Genomic DNA, 21,173 nt, shown 5'->3' on the forward strand with positions numbered 1-21,173 from the left:
TATGATAGTGGATTATTTCTTTAGGTTAGATTTCCAGAAGTGAGATTAATGCATCAAATATTGTGAACATTTTTATGGCTTTTAGTACACATTGCCGAATTGTTGCTCAAAGGTCTTTTTTTTTCTTCTGAACATTTTATATGAACTTACTCTTCCACTAGCAATATGTGTGAGTATGTGTATTTAACTGCAGCCTACCAGCTTTTGGTGTTATTAAAATTATCAAGGGTAATTTAAAAAGTGAAAGAATATTGCTTAATTTGATTTCCTTGGTTACCAGGAGATTGAATAGTTCCCATATTTATTTGCTAATTGTGATTTTTCTTTTTGAATAATCTTTTACTTATTTTGACTATTGAGATTGGTTTTACTTACAAAATTTAACTTTGTAATTTTCTTAGCTACAAAGCCAATTTAAATGGCATGGTCATTAGTGAAGATACCGTTTACAAAGTTACCACAGGCCCAGTATTCTCTATGGCTCTCCATCCATCGGAAACTAGAACTTTGGTAGCAGTTGGGGCCAAATTTGGGCAAGTTGGACTTTGTGATTTGGTAAGTTATTAAATTTCTTGAATATATTATAGTTTGACTAAAGCAAATAGTCTGGAAGAGAATAGGCTAGAGCCATGTGTTTATAAATGTTGCGTGAGACTTACAGTTTTGGGCTATATGATGCTTTATGATTCCAAATTTTAGAAATCTGGAAGAATTTAAATTTGCTTTATAGAACTTTAATATTTTTAGCTTGAATATCATTAACCATCTGGTCATAAATTAACTGCCAGAAAACTTTGTTACACTTTATGTGATCTTTTCACATATACATTTAAAGTGGCCGGGCCCGGTGGGTCACGCCTGTAATGCCAGCACTTTGAGAGGCTGAGGCGGTCGGATCACCTGAGGTCAGGAGTTCGAGACCAGCCTGGCCAACATGGTGAAACCCCGTCTGTAGTAAAAAAATACAAAAATTAGCTGGGCGTGGTGGTAGGTGCCTGTAATCCCAGCTACTCAGGAGGCTGAGGCAGGAGAATTGCCTGAACCCAGGAGACGGAGGTTGGAGTGAGTCGACACTGTGCCATCCAGCCTGGGTGATAGAGTAAGACTCCGTCTCAAAAAAAAAAAAAAAAAGGGCTGGGAGCGGTGGCTCACGCCTGTAATCCCAGCACTTTGGGAGGCCGAGGCAGGTGGATCACGAAGTCAGGAGATCGAGACAGTCCTGGCTAACACAGTGAAACCCCGTCTCTACTAAAAAACCCCATCTCTACTAAAAATAGAACAAATTAGCCAGGCGTGGTGGCAGGCGCCTGTAGTCCCAGCTACTCGGGAGGCTGAGGCAGGAGAATGGCGTGAACCTGGGAGGGGGAGCTTGCAGTGAGCCGAGATCGCACCACTGCACTCCAGCCTGGGCGACAGAGCGAGACTCTGTGTAAAAAAAAAAAAAAAAAGATCAAAGTTTAGTTTTCTTTTTTTGGAGAGGGAGTCTTGCTCTGTTGCCCAGGCTGGAGTGCAGTGGTGTGATCTCGGCTCACTGCAAGCTCCGCCTCCCAGGTTCACGCCATTCTCTTGCCTCAACCTCCCGAGTAGCTGGGACTACAGGCGCCTGCCACCATGCCCGGCTAATTTTTTCTATTTTTAGTAGAGGTGGGGTTTCCCCATGGTCTTGATCTCCTGACCTCGTGATCTGCCTGCCTTGGCCTCCCAAAGTGCTGGGATTACAGGCATGAGCCACGGCGCCCAGCCCGAAGTTTAGTTTTCTAGTTGTGTTTAAAATATGGTCTGCTATGGTCTGAATGTTTTTGTCTTCCCCAAAATTCATATGTTGAAATACTAATCCCTATGGTATTAGGAGGTAGGACCTTTGGGAGGTGATTAGGTCATGAATAAGATTAGTGCCCTTATAAAAGAAACCCAAGAGAGACAACTGTCCCTTCTACCATATGAGGACACAGCTAGAAGGCACCAACTATGAACCAGAAAGTAGGCCCTTACCAGACACTGAATGAACTGGAAGCTTGATCTTGGTCTTCCTAGTCACCAGGACTGTGAGAAATAAAATGCTGCTGTTGATAAGCCACTCAGTTTATGGTATGTTGTTTTAGCATCCCAAATGGACTAAGAAACAGTTTCTAAGCTGTATCAAAATATCTTCCCAGGGACCTGCTTTGGAATGATTTTAGTTATCTTTGATGAGTCAGAAATAGATACTGAGTTCCATTCATTGTGCATATAATTCTGCATGAAATACTGTCTGTTATTACAAAATTGAGAAACGTCAAGTTAATGTTCTCTGAATTTATTTTCTTATTGGGGGAGAAGACCAAAGACATGAAAAATGCCATAAGGACAATTAATGAAGGTGAAGAAATAGTGGTGACTTGAAGTTGGTTGGGGTTTATAAACAAAATTTGCAAGTCTGAAGACAGAAACCAAGTTCTTATTTTGGGATCATAGATGATTCTCCCTTATTTTGATAAGATGTGAGTGGGGATAGGAGGTGATAGGATTTAGCAAAGAAAACTGAAGCAAAAAAGTGGGAAGAAGATCAGAATAGTATGTTTTGGAAGCCAAGAGATGAGTTTCAAGGATGGGAGGTTGACAGAGCCTTTTGCAGAGAAGTTAAAAGAATGGAGAAAAGGCCATTGATTTTGAAAATAGGGTACCATTAGTGAGTTGAGAGAATAGCTTTGACAATGAGGTAAGTAAGGAACAAAGGCTTTAGGAGATTAAGGAAGTATGGGGGTAATGAAAGAACTGGAGAAGCATTGGATAGAGACTTTTTTTTTTTTTTTCCCGCCCCTGAGATACGGTCCCACTCTGTTGCCCAGGCTGGAGTGCAGTGGCATGATCATAGCTCACTGCAGCCTCAACTTCCCAGGGTCAAGCAATTCTCCACCTCAGCTTCCTGCGTAGCTGGGACTACGGTCATGTGCCACCACACCTGGCTAATTTTTTAACTTTTTGTAGAGATGGGTCTCACTATGTTGCCTAGGCTCATCTCAAACTCCTGAGCTCAAGCACTCCACCTGCTTCAGCTTCCCAAAGTGCTGGGATTACAGGTGTGAGCCACCACACCCATCTGAGACTACTTTTTGAAGAATTTTGGAAAGGAAAAATTGAAAATTAGCATGATTAAATGAAGGTTTTTTTTGGATGAGTTGATCTGTATAGATTTAAGACATACATAAAAATCCTTTTTTCATATCTTTCATGATGACTCCAAAAATCTGTATTACAGCCGGACGCGGTGGCTCACACCTGTAATCCCAGCACTTTGGGATGCCAAGGTTTGGCGGATCACCTGAGGTCTGGAGTTCGAGACCAGCCTGACCAACATGATGAAATCCCATCTCTACTAAAGATACAAAATTAGCCGGGCATGGTGGCACATGCCTGTAATCCCAGCTACTTGGGAGGCTGAGGCAGGAGATTTGCTTGAACACAGGAGACGGAGGTTGCAGTGAGCCGAGATGGCGCCATTGCACTCCAGCCTGGGAAACAAGAGCAAAACGCCACCTCAAAAAAAAAAAAAAAAATCTATATTACTAGGTCTCTGTAGTCCAGTATCTCCATCAACCTAATTTTCCAGGACATTTGGCAATCTCATTAACAGATTTAACAAGTCTAAAAGCAATATTACCTTGTCTATCCTGTGCTCACAATTTCCCCAGTTTTTTTAAAAAATGGCTTCATTGAGGTAATAATTTACCTATCATAAAATCCTATTTAAAAAATGTAAAATTCAATGCTTTTTTTTCTTTTTTTTTGAGGTGGGAATCTTGCTCTGTCACCCAGGCTGGAATGCTGTGGTGTGATCCTGGCTCACTGCAATCTCTGCCTCCTGGGTTCAGGTGATTCTCCTGCCTCAGCCTCCTGAGTATCTGGGATTATAGGCGCTCGCTGCCACACCTGGCTAATTTTTTTTTTTTTTTTGAGATGAGTCTTGCTCTGTTGCCCAGGCTGGCATGCAGTGGCGTGATCTCTGCTCACTGCAACCTCCGCCTCCTGGGTTCAAGCAGTTCTCTGCCTCAGCCTCCCAAGTGGCTGGGATTACAGGCGTCCGCTACCACGCCTGGCTAATTTTTTTGTTTTTTTAGTAGAGATGGGGTTTTACCATCTTGGCCAGGCTGGTCTTGAACTCCTGACCTTGTAATCCACCCACCTCGGCCTCCCAAAGTGCTGGGTTTACACGAATGAGTCACCGTGCCCAGCCTAATTTTCGTATTTTTTGTAGAGATGAGGCTTCTCCATGTTGACCAGGCTGATCTGGAACTCCTGACCTCAAGTGATTTTCACCTGCTTCGGCCTCCCAGAGCTGGGATTACAGGCGTGAGCCACTGCGTCTGGCCTCAGTGGTTTTTAATAAGTTTACTCAGTTGTTTAATTATCATAGTCTGGTTTTAGAACATTTTCATCATCCCTATAAGATCCCTCATGCTGGCTGGGTGCAGTGGCTCATGCCTGTAATTCCAGCGCTTTGGGAAGTCAAGGCAGGAGGATGGCTTAAGCCCACTAATTCGAGACCTGCCTAGGTGACATAGTGAGATGCCCGTCTCTTAAAAAAAAAAAAAAAAAAAAAAAAAGCTGGATGTAGTGGTGTGTGCCATTAGTCCCAGCTACTCAGGAAGTTGAGCTGGGAAGATCACCTGAGCTCAAGGAGGTTGAGGCTGCAGTGAGCCATGATTGTGCCACTGTACTCCAGGCTGGATTGACAGAGTGAGACCCTATCTTAAAAAAAGAAAAAAAATTCACTTACTGCAATAAGAAAGAAGCAGAACCTAATGTAGTATACTTCAAAAACTAGCTACCAAGGAGAGAAACAAATCTGTAGCAGAGCTAGGAGACAGCATAATTTAGCTTCTGCCCTGCCCCGTGTGCAGAATCTATACTGGTAAATTGACCAAATCTTGAGAATTTTCTATATTATCAAAAGTAGAGAGAAGCACATTGGGTATTCTGATTTTTCCTCTTTTGAATGAGGAATGGGGAAATAGTTGCTGGGGTGAAATCAGGAAAAATAGAAGAAGTAGGGACAGTGAGTAGTAGAACTGATTGTCTTCAAAGGAAGTTTTCTTGGCCCACGGGAGTGCTAACACCCTCCACCGCCATACAAGTAGGTGGTATGAATCCTGGTATAAAATAATGAACAAGGCCGGGCACAGTGGCTCATGCCTGTAATCCCAACACTTTGGGAGGCTGAGGCAGGTGAATCACCTGAGGTCGAGTTCAAGATCAGCCTGGCTAACTAACATGGTGAAACCCTGTCTCTACTAAAAATACAAAATTAGCTGGGTATGGTGATGTGCACCTGTAATCCCAGCCACTTGGGAAACTAAGGCAGGAGAATTGCTTGAACCCGGGAGGCAGAGGTTGCAGTGAGCCGGCATTGCACCACTGCACTCCAGCCTGGGCGACAGAGTTGAGACTTTTTTTTTTTTTTTTTTTGAGGCCAAAAAAACTGCATTTCAGATTACCTGCTGTCTGAACATGGTGAAACCCCGTCTCCACTAAAAATACAAAAATTAGCCAAGCATGGTGGTGGGTGCCTGTAATCCCAGCGACTCAGGAGGCTGAGACAGGAGAATCGCTTGAACCTGGGAGGTGGAGGTTGCAGTGAGCTGAGATCGTGCCACTGCACTCAAGCCTGGGTGACAGAGTGAGACTTCATCTCAAAAAAAAAAAAAAAAAAAAGACTGTTGGAGGAAGGGTGAGAATAATATTCTCAAATCAATATAAATTATCTAAAATTAACAGTTTAAAAAATAAAAAGCATAATGACTACAATTGCTTTTTTTTTTATACTTTTGCCATTGTAGAAGATAATGTCTCTGTAAATACTTGAAATTCAAAAATTCCTTTAGCTTCATTTTCTTATATTATTTTGACAGATTTATGTGTACCTATACAGATAGAATGATAGAGAAGAAATTTTAAAAAAGGACCATGCTGTATATGCCGTTTTAAATCACATTAAATTTAACTATAAAGATGTCTATAATCTCAGTGTTTCAATGATAATTTTGGTTAATTTTAGATTTGGAATGATTTTTTTTTTTGAGACGGAGTCTCGCTTTGTCGCCCAGGCTGGAGTTCAGTGGTGCAATCTTGGCTCACTGCAACCTCTGCCTCCCCGGTTCAAGCAATTCTCTGCCTCAGCCTCCTGAGTAGCTGGAATTACAGGTGTCTGCCACCACGCCCGGCTAATTTTTGTATTTTTAGTAGAGATGGGGTTTCACCATCTTGGCCAGGCTGGTCTTGAATTCCTGACCTCGTGATCCACCCACCTCAGCCTCCCAGAGTGCTGGGATTACAGGTGAGCCACCGCGCCTGGCCTGGGGTGATTTTTTTTAAAACTTCCATCTTTGTACATTTCTGCATTGTTTGAGTTCTTTATACCAAGAGAAAATTTTATTTTTCTAGAAAACAAATGCTATAAACAAATATGTCAGTAGTTTCTAACTCTGGTAACAGGAAGAGTATGTGTGATTATAATAATTTTTTCTCTTTTTTTTTTCTTTTAAAGAATACTTCTCTCCATTTTAAAATTTAAAAAAGAAACAAAAATGCTTGACCATTTCAGAGTAGAGTAAGCCAGATTTAGAGGTGATTCTTTGGTTCATAATATGCCATATGGCATAGAAACATAACTTGTTCTGAAAAGCGACTTCTCAGGAGCTGGCAATCCAGTTGTGGAAAGGATAGTCCTTAGGAGTAGGTATATTAATATGGAAATTCAAATACATGCATTTTTATGGTGTTTTTATTTTATTTTATTTTATTTTATTTTATTTTATTTTATTTTATTTTTTGAGACAGAGTCTTGCTCTATCACCCAGGCTGGAGTGCAGTGGTGAGATGTCGGCTCACTGCAAGCTCCACCTCCCGGGTTCATGCCATTCTCCTGCGTCAGCCTCCCGAGTAGCTGGGACTACAGGTGCTGGCCACCATGCCCGGCTAGTTTTTTGTATTTTTAGTGGAGATGGAGTTTCACCATGATAGCCAGGATGGTCTCGATCTCCTGACCTCGTGATCCGCCCGCCTTGGCCTCCCAAAGTGCTAGGATTACAGGCGTGAGCCACCGCACCCAGCCATTTTTATGGTGCATTTAGAGGACAAAGTATGTTTAAAACCATTATCTTTGTCCCAGGACCAAATACCTTATGAAAATTACACTGAGAATGAGTAAGTTAATATTATACAGAAGAAGCCTGCTGCAGAAGCAAAGTGGTAAGGTACTGATACTGTTTTAGTTAGCAATTATACCATGTGTGAAATAGAGTAGATTTCTCATTTCCTGAGGATTTTATAAACTGACAGTAATATATAAACTATTTTGTTAGTTACAGAAAGCTGGTCACTGTTAAAATTAGTGTGACTTGGTATTGTTGGATTGAAAACTAGAAAAAAGTTAATGACAAGATAAAGTTTCTCATTCTGACTTTGTGACGGGGAGAGTGGTTACAATTATAGACTAAGAAAAGACTGAATATAATCCAGTGTAAATTCTTTAATGACATAATAGCATAGCAAAAATCACTATTTTTCACTAGTTTTTTTCTCTCTCCCCTTTCCCCCAACTCTCTTCCAGACCCAGCAACCTAAAGAAGATGGAGTTTATGTTTTTCATCCCCATAGTCAGCCAGTTAGCTGTCTTTACTTCTCACCCGCCAATCCGGCCCACATACTGTCACTGAGCTATGATGGCACGTTACGCTGTGGGGATTTTTCCAGGGCTATTTTTGAAGAGGTAAATGTTAATGTGTTTACGTGCTGACTTCAGATGATATTCTAGATTCTTCGAAATGCCACATGAATAATTATTATACCAATTGGGAGAAGTGGTATAGCAGAAGGACTTTGAGAACTACGCTGCCTAAGTTCAAATCCCAGATCATCTGTTACTAGTTGTGTGACCTTGACAAGTTGCTTAACCTTGTTGTGCCTCACTTTCCTTAGCTGTGAAATGGGATTTAACAGGACTGACCTTACAGGGTTGTCATGAGAATTTAATGAGCTTATGCAGATAAAGTACTTAGAAGAGAGCCTGGCACATAGTATGTGTTTGCGCTTGTTAAATTTCTTATTTTTTTCTCTCCCAAAGCTTTTAACTAAAATAACTTACTCTTCTATTTTTAGGCATAAGACTTGTATTTAGCTGGGTGTGGTGGCTCATGCTTGTAATCTCAGCACTTTGGGAAGCCAAGGTGGGAGGCTCACTTCAGGCCAGGAGTTCCAGACCAGCCTGGGCAACATGGCGAGACCTTGTCTCTACAAAAAATAAAAGATATTAGCTGAGCTTGGTGATGTGTGCCTGTAGTCTCAGCTACTCAGGAGGCTGAGGTGGGAGAATCACTTGAGCCCAGGAGTTCAAGATCAGCCTGGGCAACATAGTAAGACCTTGTCTCTAAAAAAAATTAGCTTGGTGTGGTGGCATGTGCCTGTAGTCACAGCTACTCAGGAGGCTGAGGTGTGAGGATTGCTTGAGCCCAGGAGATTGAGGCTGTAGTAAAGCCGTGATCACATACATCATTGCACTTCAGCCTGGGTGACAGAGTGAGACCCTCTCTCAAAATAAGACATCTTCTACTTAATGTTTAAAACAAACATGTCATTTGAAATGAACTTTCAGATTTGCTTAACTGTATCAGATTGCCTCAATAAGATAAGTCTTATAAGTTGAACTTTTTTATTTTATTTTTTTTGAGACGGAGTTTCACTCTCGTCACGTAGGCTGGAGTGCAGTGGCGAGATCTCGGCTCACTGCAACTTCTGCCTCCCAGGTTCAAGCAATTCTTCTGCCTCAGCCTCCTGAGTAGCAGGGATTACAGGCACCCATCATCACGCCCGGGTAATTTGTTGTTGTTGTTGTTGTTGTTGTTGTAGAGATGGAGTCTCACTCTGTCGCCCAGGCTGGAGTGCAGTGGTGCGATCTTGGCTCACTGCAAGCTCCGCCTCCCAGGTTCAAGTGATTCTCCTGCCTCAGCCTCCTGAGTAGCTGGGACTACAGGCGCATGCCACCATGCCAAGCTAATTTTTGTATTTTTAGTAGGGACGGGGTTTCACCGTGTTGACCAGGCTGGTCTCGAACTCCTGACCTTGTAATCCACCCGCCTCAGCCTCCCAAAGTGCTGGGATTACAGCGTGAGCCACTGTGTGTGGTCAGATTTGCCTATTCTGGACATTTCATGTAAATGAAATCATACAATTTGTGGTCTTTTGTGACTGGTTTCTTTAACAAAATGTATTCAGAGTTCATTCATGTTGTAGCCGTGTATCAGTACTTCATTCCTTTTTATGGCTGCATAATATGCCATTGTATGGGTATTCCACATTTTATTCATCTGTTCATCAGTTGATGAACGTTTGTGTTTCTATTCTTTCTTTATATATTTATTTTTGAAACTGAGTCTCGCTCTTGTTGCCCAGGCTGCAGTGCAGCAGTGCAATCTCGGCCCACTGCAACCTCCAACTCCCGGGTTCAAGCAATTCTCCTGCCTCATCCTCCTGAGTAGCTGGGATTACAGGCACGTGCCACCACACCTGGCTAATTTTTGTATTTTTAGTAGAGACAGGGTTTCCCCATGTTGGCCAGGCTGGTCTTGAACTCCTGACCTCAGGTGATCCACCCACCTTGGCCTCCCAAAGTCTTGGGATTACAGGTGTGAGCCACCACTCCTGGCCTTACTTATTTTTATTTTTTGAGATGGGGGTCTCACTCTGTCACTCCAGCTGGAGTGAAGTGGCTTGATCTCGGCTCACCGCAGCCTCTGCCTCCCAGGCTCACGTGATCCTCCCACCTAAGCCTCCTGAGTAGCTGGAACTATAGGCATGTGTCACCATGCTTGGCTAATTTTTGTATTTTTAGTAGAGACGGTGTTTTGCCATGTTGCCCAGGCTGGTCTCAAACTCCTGAGCTCAAGTGATCTGCCCACCTTGGCCTTCCAAAGTGCTGGTATTACAGGCATGAGCCACCACGCCCGGCTGTAACTTACATTTCAATAAGCCTGACTTTAAAACAATAGGTGGAGAACTCCTATAGCTTAATTAAAAAAGCTAACCCAATTAAAAAATGGGCAAAGGATCTGAATAAACATTTCTTTAAAGAAACACAAATGGCACCGGGTGCGGTGGCTCACCCCTGTAATCCCAGAACTTTGGGAGGCTGAGGCGGGTGGATCACCTGAGGTCAGGAATTTGAGACCAGCCTGGCCAACATGGTGAAACCCCATCTCTACTAAAAATACAAAAATTAGCCAGGCGTGGTGGCAGGCACCTGTAGTCCCAGCTACTGGGGAGGCTGAGGCAGAATTGCTTGAACCCGGGAGGTGGAGTTTGCAGTGAGGTGAGATCGCACCACTGCACTCCAGCCTGGGCGACAGAGCGAGACTCTGTCTCAAAAATAAATAAATAAATAAATAAAAACCCCACAAATGGCAAATAAGCACATGAAAAGATTCTAAGCATCATTATTCATTAGGGAAATGCAAATCACAATGAGATACCCCTTTACACTCACTAGGATAACTATACTTGCCAGTAATAAGTGTTGGCAATGATGTGGAAAAATTGAAACCCTCATATTTTGAGAATTGGTATGTGAAATGGTAAAGTTGGTTGGGGAAAGTTTGACAGTTCCTTAAATGTTAAACAGAGTTACCATATGACCTAGCAATATCCCTCCTAGGTATACACCCAAGAGAAATGAAAGCACATGTCCACACAAAAACTTGTACGGGAATGTTCATACCAGCATTATTTGCAATAATACAAAGAATAGGTTGGGCATAGTAGCTCACACCTGTAATCTCAGCACTTACAGAGGCCGAGGAGGGTGGATCACTAGAGCTCAGGAGTTCAAGACCAGCCTGGCCAACATAGTGAAACCGCACCTCTAAAAGAATACAAAAATTAGCTGGGCGTGGTAGCATGCGCCTGTGGTCCCAGCTACTTGGGAGGCCTGAGGCATGAGAATCACTTGAACCTGGAAGTGTGAGGCTCCAGTAAGCCGAGATTGCATCACTGCGCTCCAGTCTGGGTGACAGAGGGAGACTCTCAAAAAAAAAAAAAAAAGTTACATATGGTACAATTTACCACTTTAGGTGTATAATTCTCTGAGTTTTGGTGAATTGTGTACACATGTGTAACTATCATAATCAAGATATAGAGCTGGGCGCAGTGGCTCACGCCTGTAATCCCAGCACTTTGGGAGGCCGAGGCAGGTGGATCACTTGAGGTGAGGAGTTCGAGACCAGCCTGGCCAACATGGTGAAACCCCCATCTCTACTAAAAACACAAAAAATTAGATGGGCATGGTGGCTCACGCCTGTAGTCCCAGCTACTCAGAAGGCTAGGCCAGGGAGAATCGCTTGAACCCAGGAGGCAGAGGTTGCAGTGAGCCAAGATTGCGCCATTGTACTCTAGTCTGTGTGACAGAGTGAGACTCCATCTCAAAAAAAAAAAAAAAAAGAAATTTTCCATTTCCCTCAAAATTACGTCATGACCTTTTGTAGTCATTCTCCTCCCACTGCCTGCAATCCCTGGCAACTACTGAAGTGATTACTGTCCCTATAGTTTTGCCTTTTTCTGAATGTCAGGCAGTTGGAATTATATGATTTGTAGACTTCTGTTTCTGGCTTTTACCTAGAGTAACAGTTTTAAGATGCGTTCATGCTATTGCATATATTCGTAATTTGTTTCAGATACTACTGACTAAACAGTTACCTTATACTAGGCACTATCTTGAGTGTGCTTTATATACATCATTAAGCCTTATAACACCCTAGAAAATGAGTAATGTTATTGCATTTAACAGGTGAAAAAACTGAGGCAGAGAGGTTTATGAGGTTGCTCAAGGACATAGATGGCAGAACAAGAATTTACACCAGGATTTGTGTGACTCCAAAGCCCCTGCTCTTAATCATTTAAATATATTGAGTATGCCAAGTTTTCATTTGTATATATTGGTCTTTTTGTGGGGTGTGAAGGTTGTGATGCCTTTAGCATATTAATTTATTCTTAGTTTATAACACTTGTTTTTAAAACTAAAAATCAGTTCATGATTCAACAATAAGAATTGTGGTCATCCCCTCTTAATTGACAGGAAGATTTATTTTTTATTCTTTATGTGCATGAGTCCTAAACCCAAAGTCATTGCATTGTAGATTACATGTGATTAAAAACTTAATAACGTGCTCATGATATAGTCGGGCATGGTGGCACGCACCTGTAATCTTAGCTACTTGGGAGGCTGAGGCAGGAGAATCACTTGAAGCCAGGAGGCGGAGATTGCATTGAGCCGAGATCGTGCCACTGTACTCCAGCCTGGGCAACAGAGTGAGACTCTGTCTCAAAAAAAAAAAACCACGCTCATGATAAAATATTTACAGTAAATCAGATATGAAAGTAAATCTGCCTGTTCTTCATTCCCATTATCACAAGTAACCGTTGTTGCATATCTTGAGTATGCTTCCACAAAGTACACCTATGCTTACAAGCATATAGTTATACATTTTTTTTCTCCTCTTCTTTATACTAATGGCTTCATACTAATATACATAGCCTTTTGCAACTCTTTTCACTTAATAGTATATCTTGGACAGTTAATACTATAAAACTACCTTATTCTTTTTAGCATTGCATGGTATTTCAAAATAGAGGTGGATCATCATTTATTTAACCAGATCTCTCTTGGTGGATATTTATGTTGCTTCTTATTGCTATTATAAGCAGTCTTGCAGCAGACATTTTTATAGATCTCTTAGTGAAATTACTGGGTCAAAAAGTATAAGCATTAAACATTTTGATAGATGTAGCCTGATTAACTGTCAAAAAATGTATATATTTACTCTTCTACTGAGAGTAGGTGAGCATTCAGCTGTGTGTCTTGGACTTGGTTGGCAAAGTTACTTTGCATATTAAAATATAATTTCAATTGGGTAGAATTCAGATTCAGTTCTTTTCTGTTAAGTTTCACAGGGTAGATCTGGAACTGAGGTTTATTGGATTGAGAGATTTGGGATGTAGCCCTGACATGGGTAGATGGGCCATTTAATTGTAGACACAGCTGATCAGTGCCTTTGCTTCTTTTTTTTTTTTTTTTAATTTTCAGTTAGAAGGAATAAGTTCTAATGTTCAGTAGCAGAATAGGGTAACTATAGTTAACAACAGTGTATTGTATATTTTAAAATAGCCAGAAGAGAGGACTTGAAATGTTCCCAACACATAGAAATGATAAATATTGAAGGTAATGGAACCCCAAATACCCTGATTGTGTTTCCATTATGTCCTGTGCATCTGATGGGGATGATGAGAGGATAAATGAGGTTATTTGGGTAAAGTGTTTTATAACCCTTTTACCAAAGAATTTATGCTTTGGCTTTCTTTGCAAGAAGAGTGTGATATAAGCTGATTATTACTTATATTCTTAGGTGTATAGAAATGAAAGAAGTAGCTTTTCCTCCTTCGACTTCCTGGCAGAAGATGCCTCCACTTTAATAGTAGGACACTGGGATGGAAATATGTCACTGGTGGATAGACGGACACCTGGAACTTCTTATGAGAAACTTACCAGTTCTTCTATGGGAAAAATAAGAACTGTTCATGTCCACCCAGTGCATAGACAGTATTTTATCACTGCCGGATTGAGGTATGGTCTTTATAAGACTTTATGACTTAGACCTTTTAATGTCACAATTACATGGTTTAGTTTGGTTGTCAAAGATATTGTAATACAATATTACAAAAGGTATTCCTTTTGTAATACCCAAAGGCCAAGTAATTTTCCTTTCTATACTGATTGAGACTTGAGTGATTTTTTTTGAAAATGAAAAATTCTTTTAGATTTGATAAATAGTGAAAAAGCTGAAAGAAATTTTTGTTTTCCTTGGCATTATATGCATTCGCCTCTTATGAGAAGAAAATTTAAATTTCACAGAAAAAAAAGTTATATGTGACCTATAACTTGTTGGCCTGTGTTAACTTTTTTCTTGGAAGGATTGAAAAACCAACTAGAAACTTGACAGCTGGGCGTGGTGGCTCATGCCTGTAATCCCAGCCCTTTGGGAGGCTGAGGCAGGCAGATCACTTGAGGTCAGGAGTTTGAGACCAGCCTGGCCAATATGGTGAGACCCTGTCTCTACTAAAAATACAAAAACTAACCAGGTGTGGTGGCATGCACCTGTAATCCCAGGTACTTGGGAGGCTGAGGCAGGAGAATCACTTGAACACAGGAGGCGGAAGTTGCAGTGAGCCAAGATTGCACCATTGCACTCCAGCCTGGATGACAGAGCGAGACTCTTGTCTCCAAAAAAAAAAAAAAAAAAAGTCTTTCTGTACACACTGGATCCAAGTATCTGCTATAGTTTTGAGATGTGTCTAGTATTGTACTTGTTATCTATACCAGTTTTGGGAAAATTAATAAGTGTATTAGAGGGTTCTGTCTTTTTTTTTTTTTTTTTTTGAGATGGAGTCTTACTCTCAGCTCACTGCAACCTCCGCCTCCCAGGTTCAAGCGATTCTTCTGCTTCAGCCTCCTGAGTAGCTGGGATTATAGGCGCGCAGTACCATACCTAGCTAATGTTTGTATTTTTAGTAGAGACAGGGTCTCACCGTCTTGGCCAGGCTGGTCTTGAACTCCTGACCCTGTGATCCACCTGCCTTGGCCTCCCAAAGTGCTGGGATTACAGGCGTGAGCCACCATGCCTGGCCTTAGAGAGTTCTGTCTTTTTTTTTTTTTTTGAAATGGAGTTTTGCTCTTGTTGCCCAGGCTGGAGTGCAATGGCGCGATCTCGGCTCACTGCAACCTCCGCCTCCCAGGTTCAAGCAATTCTCCTGCCTCAGCCTCCCAAGTAGCTGGGATTACAGGCATGCACCACCACATTAATCTTGTATTTTTAGTAGAGACGGGGTTTCTCCATGTTGAGGCTGGTTTCGAACTCCTGATCTCAGATGATCCACCTGCCTCCGCCTCCCAAAGTGCTGGGATTACAGACTTGAGCCACCACACCTGGCTGAGAGTTCTGTCTTAAATGTTCTTCAGTATAGCAAGTATGTGAGTGTCTAACTTATGTTTAGCCCTGTTGTAGAGGTTCATTACATGTACTATGGCAACATTGATCATTGTTTCTCCCATTACAGGGATACTCATATTTATGATGCAAGGCAATTGAATTCCAGGAGAAGTCAGCCTTTGATTTCTTTGACTGAACATACAAAGAGCATTGCTTCCGCCTATTTTTCACCTCTTACTGGTAACAGAGTGGTGACCACATGTGCCGATTGTAATCTGAGGTAAATTGGGAAGGCAGAAATGTTTTTAAGGAATCTAAAGAGTCTACAGCTACTGTGTCAGTAAACCAAAAGCTTTGTTTACTGCTGTTCCCTATTAAATTGCTAGTGTTATTGTTTAGTAGTCATATCTAGGTTCCTAAAGACTGGTGACCTGTATTTAATGGCTTTTCAGCGGTTTTTGGGTCCTGGAAATTTCCTTGAGACTGGCAAAGGTCCGTAGCTACCCTGGGGGGTTTATGGTCTGGCTTCCCTTTAAGCACTGAAGAATCCCAGAAACCAGGCTGTGTAGTATCCTGAAAAGGAGATAATTTTAGCATACTTTGGGGTCAGTGGGATCTATTCTGCAAGTGAAGTGCTGAATGGAAATTGCAGAGCCCCAGACCATGGGCAGACAGAAAAGAGCAAAAACTGGGATTCTATACAAACTATTGGATATGGTTTTATAGTTCTAGGGTTTTAGCTTTAGTACCCTTCTATAGCTACTTCCTAAAAATGGATTTAAAGTGTAATATAAACCAATCGAACAAAAAACAGAAAACAGTGTCAATAAAGATGTCGGGAACATTAGTGTAATCACATAGGAAAATTATTTTGTTCTCTTTTAGAATCCCTGATTTTGCTTAAAATTTCAAGCAGTTTTCAGTTTATGAGAGTTTTACCTTAAGTGATTTTGGAATTCATATATTATTCAGTTGAATGTATACTGTTCACCAGGCTCCAGAATGGCACCCAGTTTCTGTTTAAACCCACCTGATGGGAAGAGCGTGGTCTGCAGTGTGTGACAGGTGTCTAGTTAGTTTCTAGCAAAGTCTGTGAGTATTAACCAGGTGTTGTAGGAAGAGAGTCACCCGGGAATGGTAGGCCAGGATCCCGTTTCCACTCATGTAGTTTCCTTTGTCTCAAAAGCTGCTTGTTCTGTTCCTGTTCGTTTACACTGCAGTTTACTCTTGTTATATTAACTATTAGTGGTTTGGCTTTCTACTAATCTATTTAGGCAATAAACTCTAGTGCCAGCAAACCACACTAGAAAAGCTAGGCACAAGGAGAAGAGAAGGAGGTGGTGATGCTGTTAGTTTCCTTCTGCTGTAGTGCTCAGTGGAGGCTTCTAGACTCCTCTCCAACTGCTGTATAAAAATTCCTCTCTTTGGCCAGGTGCAGTGGCTTATGCCTATAATCCCAGCATTTCGGGAGGCTGAGGTGGGAGGATCACTTGAGCCCAGGAGTTCGAGACCAGCCTGGGCACCAAGGAGAGACCCTGTCTCTACAGAAAAAATTAGCCAGATATGGTAGTGTGTACTTATAGTCCCAGCTACTTGGGAGGCTGAGGCGGGAGGATCACTTGAGCCTAGGAGGTTGAGGCTTTAGTGAGCTGTGACGGTGCCATTGCACTTCAGCCTGGGCATCAGAATGAGACGTTGTCTCTTGAAAACCAAAACACAACTCCTCTCCTTTGTTGCTGGTTGGTCTTAGTCTGGAAATGACACTATCAGGCCTTCAGCTGATGAGTCTCAGGGAAACTGCTCTTGATACACAGATGTACTTTTAGGTGATTTGTACATTTTCAGGCCACATCCTTTATGTCCCATGTTTTTGTGAATTTTGTATATAGTTTTACAGTTCAGATGATCGCTTTAGAATGGGCATTTTATTTCTATTCATTTATCATTATTGATGTTTTTTTAGAGACAGTATCTCTTTGTTGCCCAGGCTGGAGTGCAGTGGCATGATCATGGCTCACTACAACCCTGACGTGCTGGGCTCCAGCCAACTTACGGGCTCTAGCAATCTTACTGCCTCAGCTTCCCATGTGGGAAGCTGGGTCTAGAGGCATGTGCCACCATACCTGGCTTTTTTTTTTTTTTTTTTAATTTTTTTTTGTAGTGATAGGGTCTCACTATATTGCCCAGGCTGGTCTCAAACTCCTGGCTTCAAGTGATCCTCCCACCTTGGCCTCAAAGTGCTGAGATTACAGGCATGAGCCACAACACTCAGCCAAATGATTTCTACGCTAAACTATAAGCACTGACTTATTTTATAAAACGTCTTGTAACTTTTGTTTAGTATCTTGACCAAGATTTGTTAGCGCCTGATCTTACTCTTTTTTTTTTGTAGACAAGGTTCTCGCTCTGTTGCTCAGGCTGGAGTGCAGTAGTGTGATCATAGCTTAGTGTAATCTCAAACTCCTGGGCTCAAGTGATCTTCTCACCTCAGCCTCCTGAGTAGCTCGGACTACAGGCATGTGCCCCACGCCCAGATAATTTTTAAATTTTTTGTACAGATGGGTCTCACTGTATTGCCCAGGTTGGTTTCAAACTCTTGGCCTCAGGTGATCCTCCTGTGGATTACAGGCATGGGCCTCTAAACCCGGCCTGATCCTACATATTTTTAAGTGACAGTTATATATTTCATACCATGAATTAATGAGAAGCTTGTTAAATACACTGATATTTATTTCAGAAAGTTTTTAAGTAACAGAAGAATGTCTTACTCTCTTTATTTTGCAGAATTTTTGACAGCAGCTGTATATCTTCTAAGATTCCGCTCCTCACCACCATCAGGTAGGCTTCTATATGCCAAATAATGTAGATATGGATTACTATGAACTATTTGTTGCAGTGCATACATTAGACATCTGATTGTCAAAGAGATGTAATAGTCCTGATTTTTGAATACAAAAATTATAAGTGTCCCAGTTTGCTAGTTCCTATCCAGAAGGGTTCTTGCTTCCAGGTTCCCTGTGTCTGTAGAGGTTCAGTCTCTTGTAGTCAGTAGCTGTTCTCTGCAGGTGGGAGGTTATTTTTGGTTAAGGTTAATGACTATTCTGAACTGAATTACTCATATTATCTTATTAAAGAAGACTGTAACTACTCACTTGCTGATGAGACTGTCTGAAGGTCTGTTTATTTGTGTCTGTTTATTCTGGGCCTTGAGGGCTTCCCCATCTTCCCACTTCATTTCTTTGATTATACTCTTGCATCAACTACTTTGAATGTATTTGTGTATTTTTTTTTTTTTTTTTTTTTTTTGAGACGGAGTGTCACTCTGTTGCCTAGGCTGGAGTGCAGTGGCGTGATCTCTGCTCACTGCAATCTTCACCTCTTAGGTTCAAGCTATTCTCCTGCCTCAGCCTCCTGAGTAGCTGGGATTACAGGCATGCACCACTATGCCCAGCTAATTTTTTGTATCTTTAGTAGCGACGGGGTTTCATCATGTTGGTCAGGCTGGTCTCGAACTCCTGATCTTGTGATCCACCCGCCTCGGCCTCCCAAAGTGCTGGGATTACAGGCGTAAGCCACGGCGCCCGGCCTTGTATGTGTGTATTTTACATCAAACTTTACTCAATGCCTTCTCCTTGATATTCCCCTTTGTCAGTATTTATGAAGTTGCGAATAGTGTGTGATATACATTGATTGTTGCTTCATACATTTTGTTCCATTTTATCAGTTTCTTTTTTTTTTTTTTTCAGGTCCACAATTTTTTTTTTTTTTTAATTTTTTTTTTAAGATAGAGTCTCACTTTGTAGCCCAGGCTGGAGTGCAGTGGCATGATCTTGGCTCACTGCAGCCTCCGCCTCCTGGGTTCAAGCAATTCTGCTTCAGCCTCCCAAGAAGCTGGGATTACAGGTGCACGCCACCCTGCCTGGCTAATTTCTGTTTTTTTTTGTTTTGTTTTTTTTGTTTTTTTTTGAGACAGAGTCTCACTCTGTTGTCCAGGCTGGAGTGCAGGCTCGCGATCTCGGCTCACTACAAGCTCCACCTCCCTGGTTCATGCCATTCTCCTGCCTCAGCCTCCTGAGTAGCTGGGACTACAGGCGCCTGCCACCATGCCCGGCGAATTTTTTGTATTTTTAGTAGAGACGGGGTTTCACTGTGTTAGCCAGGATGGTCTCCATCTCCTGACCTCGTGACCCACCTGCCTCGGCCTCCCAAAGTGCTGGGATTACAGGCGTGAGCCACCACACCCAGCCTAATTTCTGTATTTTTAGTAGAGATGAGGTTTCTCCACATTGGTTAGGCTGGTCTCTAACTTTTGACCTCAAGCGGCCACCCACCTTGGCCTCCCAAAGTGCTGGGATTACAAGTGTGAGCCACTGTGCCCAGCCTATTTTATTTTATTTAGAGACAGAGTCTCGCTCTGTTGTCCAGGCTGGAGTGCACTGGCACGATCTCGGCTCACTGCAGCCTCTGCCTCCTGGGTTCAGGCAATTCTCCTGCCTCAACCTCTTGAGTAGCTGGGACTACCGGCATGCACCACTATGCCCCACTAATTTTTGTATTTTTTTTAGTAGAGACAGGGTTTCCCATGTTGGCCAGGCTGGTTTTGAACTTCTGGCCTCAAGTGATCCGCTTGCCTTGGCCTCCTAAAGTGCTGAGATTACAGACATGAGCCACTGCATCCAGTCTTATTTTTTAATTGACTAATAAAATTGTGTGTATTTATCATGTACAACATGTTTTGAAATATATACATTGTGGAATGGCTAAATCAAGCTAATTAACATATGTATTACCTCACGTACTTACCATTTTTTTGTGATGAGAACACTTAAAATCTGTCAGCAATCTTCAAGAATATAATATATTGACTATAGTCATCCTGATGTACAATAGACCTCTTGAATGTATTTCTCCTATTAACTGAAATTTAATAGTTTTTGACCAACATCTCCCCAAACCTTTCCCTCTCTTTTTTTTTTTTTTTAAAAGAAACAGGGTCTCGCTCCCTTGCCCAGTATGGAGTGTGGTGGCATGATCATGGCTCACTTCAGCCTCAATCTCCTGGACTTGAGCAGTCCTCTTGCCTCAGCCTCCCAAGTAGATGGGACTTCAGACACACACAACCATGCTCTGCTAGTTAAAAAAATTATTTGTAGAGATGAGGACTTGCTGTTGCCCAGGCTGGTCTGGAACTCCTGGCCTCAACCGATCCTCCCACGTGGGCCTCCCGAAGTGTTGGCATTACAGGCATGAGCCATCATGCCCGGCCTTACAACTTTGTTATTTTTTATTTATTATTATTTTTTAGACTAGTCAAGTGTAGTAGTGAGAAGGTGGGAAAGAGTAGAACAAAGAGTTTTATCTGTTGACTGTGAACAATCAATTAAGATAAGTTACTACCTTTCAACCAGCCTCAGCTTTTTAATATTCCCCATATGAGTGAGGTCATGTGGTATATGTCTTTCTGTACCTGGCTTGTTTTACTTAACATAATGTCTCCAGGTTCATCCATGACAGGATTTTCTTGTTTTAAGTGGAATAGTATTCCGTTATGTGTATATACTATGTTTTCTTTATTCATTTATCCATTGATTTGTTGATTCCATATCTTAGATGTGAGAGTGAATGTGGGAGTACAGGTATCTCATAGATAGTTCATTTCCTTTGGATATATTCTCAGTAGTGGGATTGCTGGATCATATGGTAGTGCCATTGTTACTTTTTTGAGGAACCTCATACTGTTTTCCATTATGGCTGCAACAATTTACATTTCCACCAACAATGTACAAGGGGTCCTTCTTCTCCATATCTTTACCAATACTTGCTATCTTTTGTTGTTTTCATAATGGCCATTCTAGTAGATGTAAGGTGGTATCTCATTGTGGTTTTACCTTGCATTTCACTGATTAGTGATACTGAACGTATTTTCATATAATTGGCCATTTGTATATCGTCTTTTGAGAAGTGTGTATTCAGATCTTTTGCCCATTTTTTAATTATTTGTTTTCTTTTTTTTTTTAAACGGAGTCTTGCTCTTGTTGCCCAAGCTGGAGTGCAGTGGCATGATCTGGGCTCACTGCAACCTCCGCCTCCTGGGTTCAAGCAGTTCTCGTGCCTCAGCCTCCTGAGTAGCTGGATTATAGGCATGAGCCACAATGCCTGGCTAAC

The 21,173-nt window shown here is 41.9% G+C and overlaps 1 protein-coding gene across 3 annotated transcripts in view; it reads left to right on the forward strand.

Moving 5' to 3' along the window:
* The window catches only part of WDR76 (WD repeat domain 76), a 41,502-nt gene that overhangs the window by 16,666 nt on the left and 3,663 nt on the right, over positions 1 to 21,173 (forward strand). For all 3 annotated transcript variants that reach the window (XM_003814953.4, XM_003814952.4, XM_034938666.3), the window contains exons 8-12: positions 402 to 555; positions 7,589 to 7,747; positions 13,428 to 13,645; positions 15,136 to 15,288; positions 17,793 to 17,846. In XM_003814953.4, the coding sequence (XP_003815001.1) occupies positions 402 to 555; positions 7,589 to 7,747; positions 13,428 to 13,645; positions 15,136 to 15,288; positions 17,793 to 17,846 (738 nt within the window). The remainder of the gene's footprint in view (positions 1 to 401; positions 556 to 7,588; positions 7,748 to 13,427; positions 13,646 to 15,135; positions 15,289 to 17,792; positions 17,847 to 21,173) is intronic.

The sequence above is a fragment of the Pan paniscus genome, chromosome 16, assembly GCF_029289425.2.
Source record: "Pan paniscus chromosome 16, NHGRI_mPanPan1-v2.0_pri, whole genome shotgun sequence".
In the NCBI taxonomy this organism is placed as follows: Eukaryota; Metazoa; Chordata; class Mammalia; order Primates; family Hominidae; genus Pan; species Pan paniscus.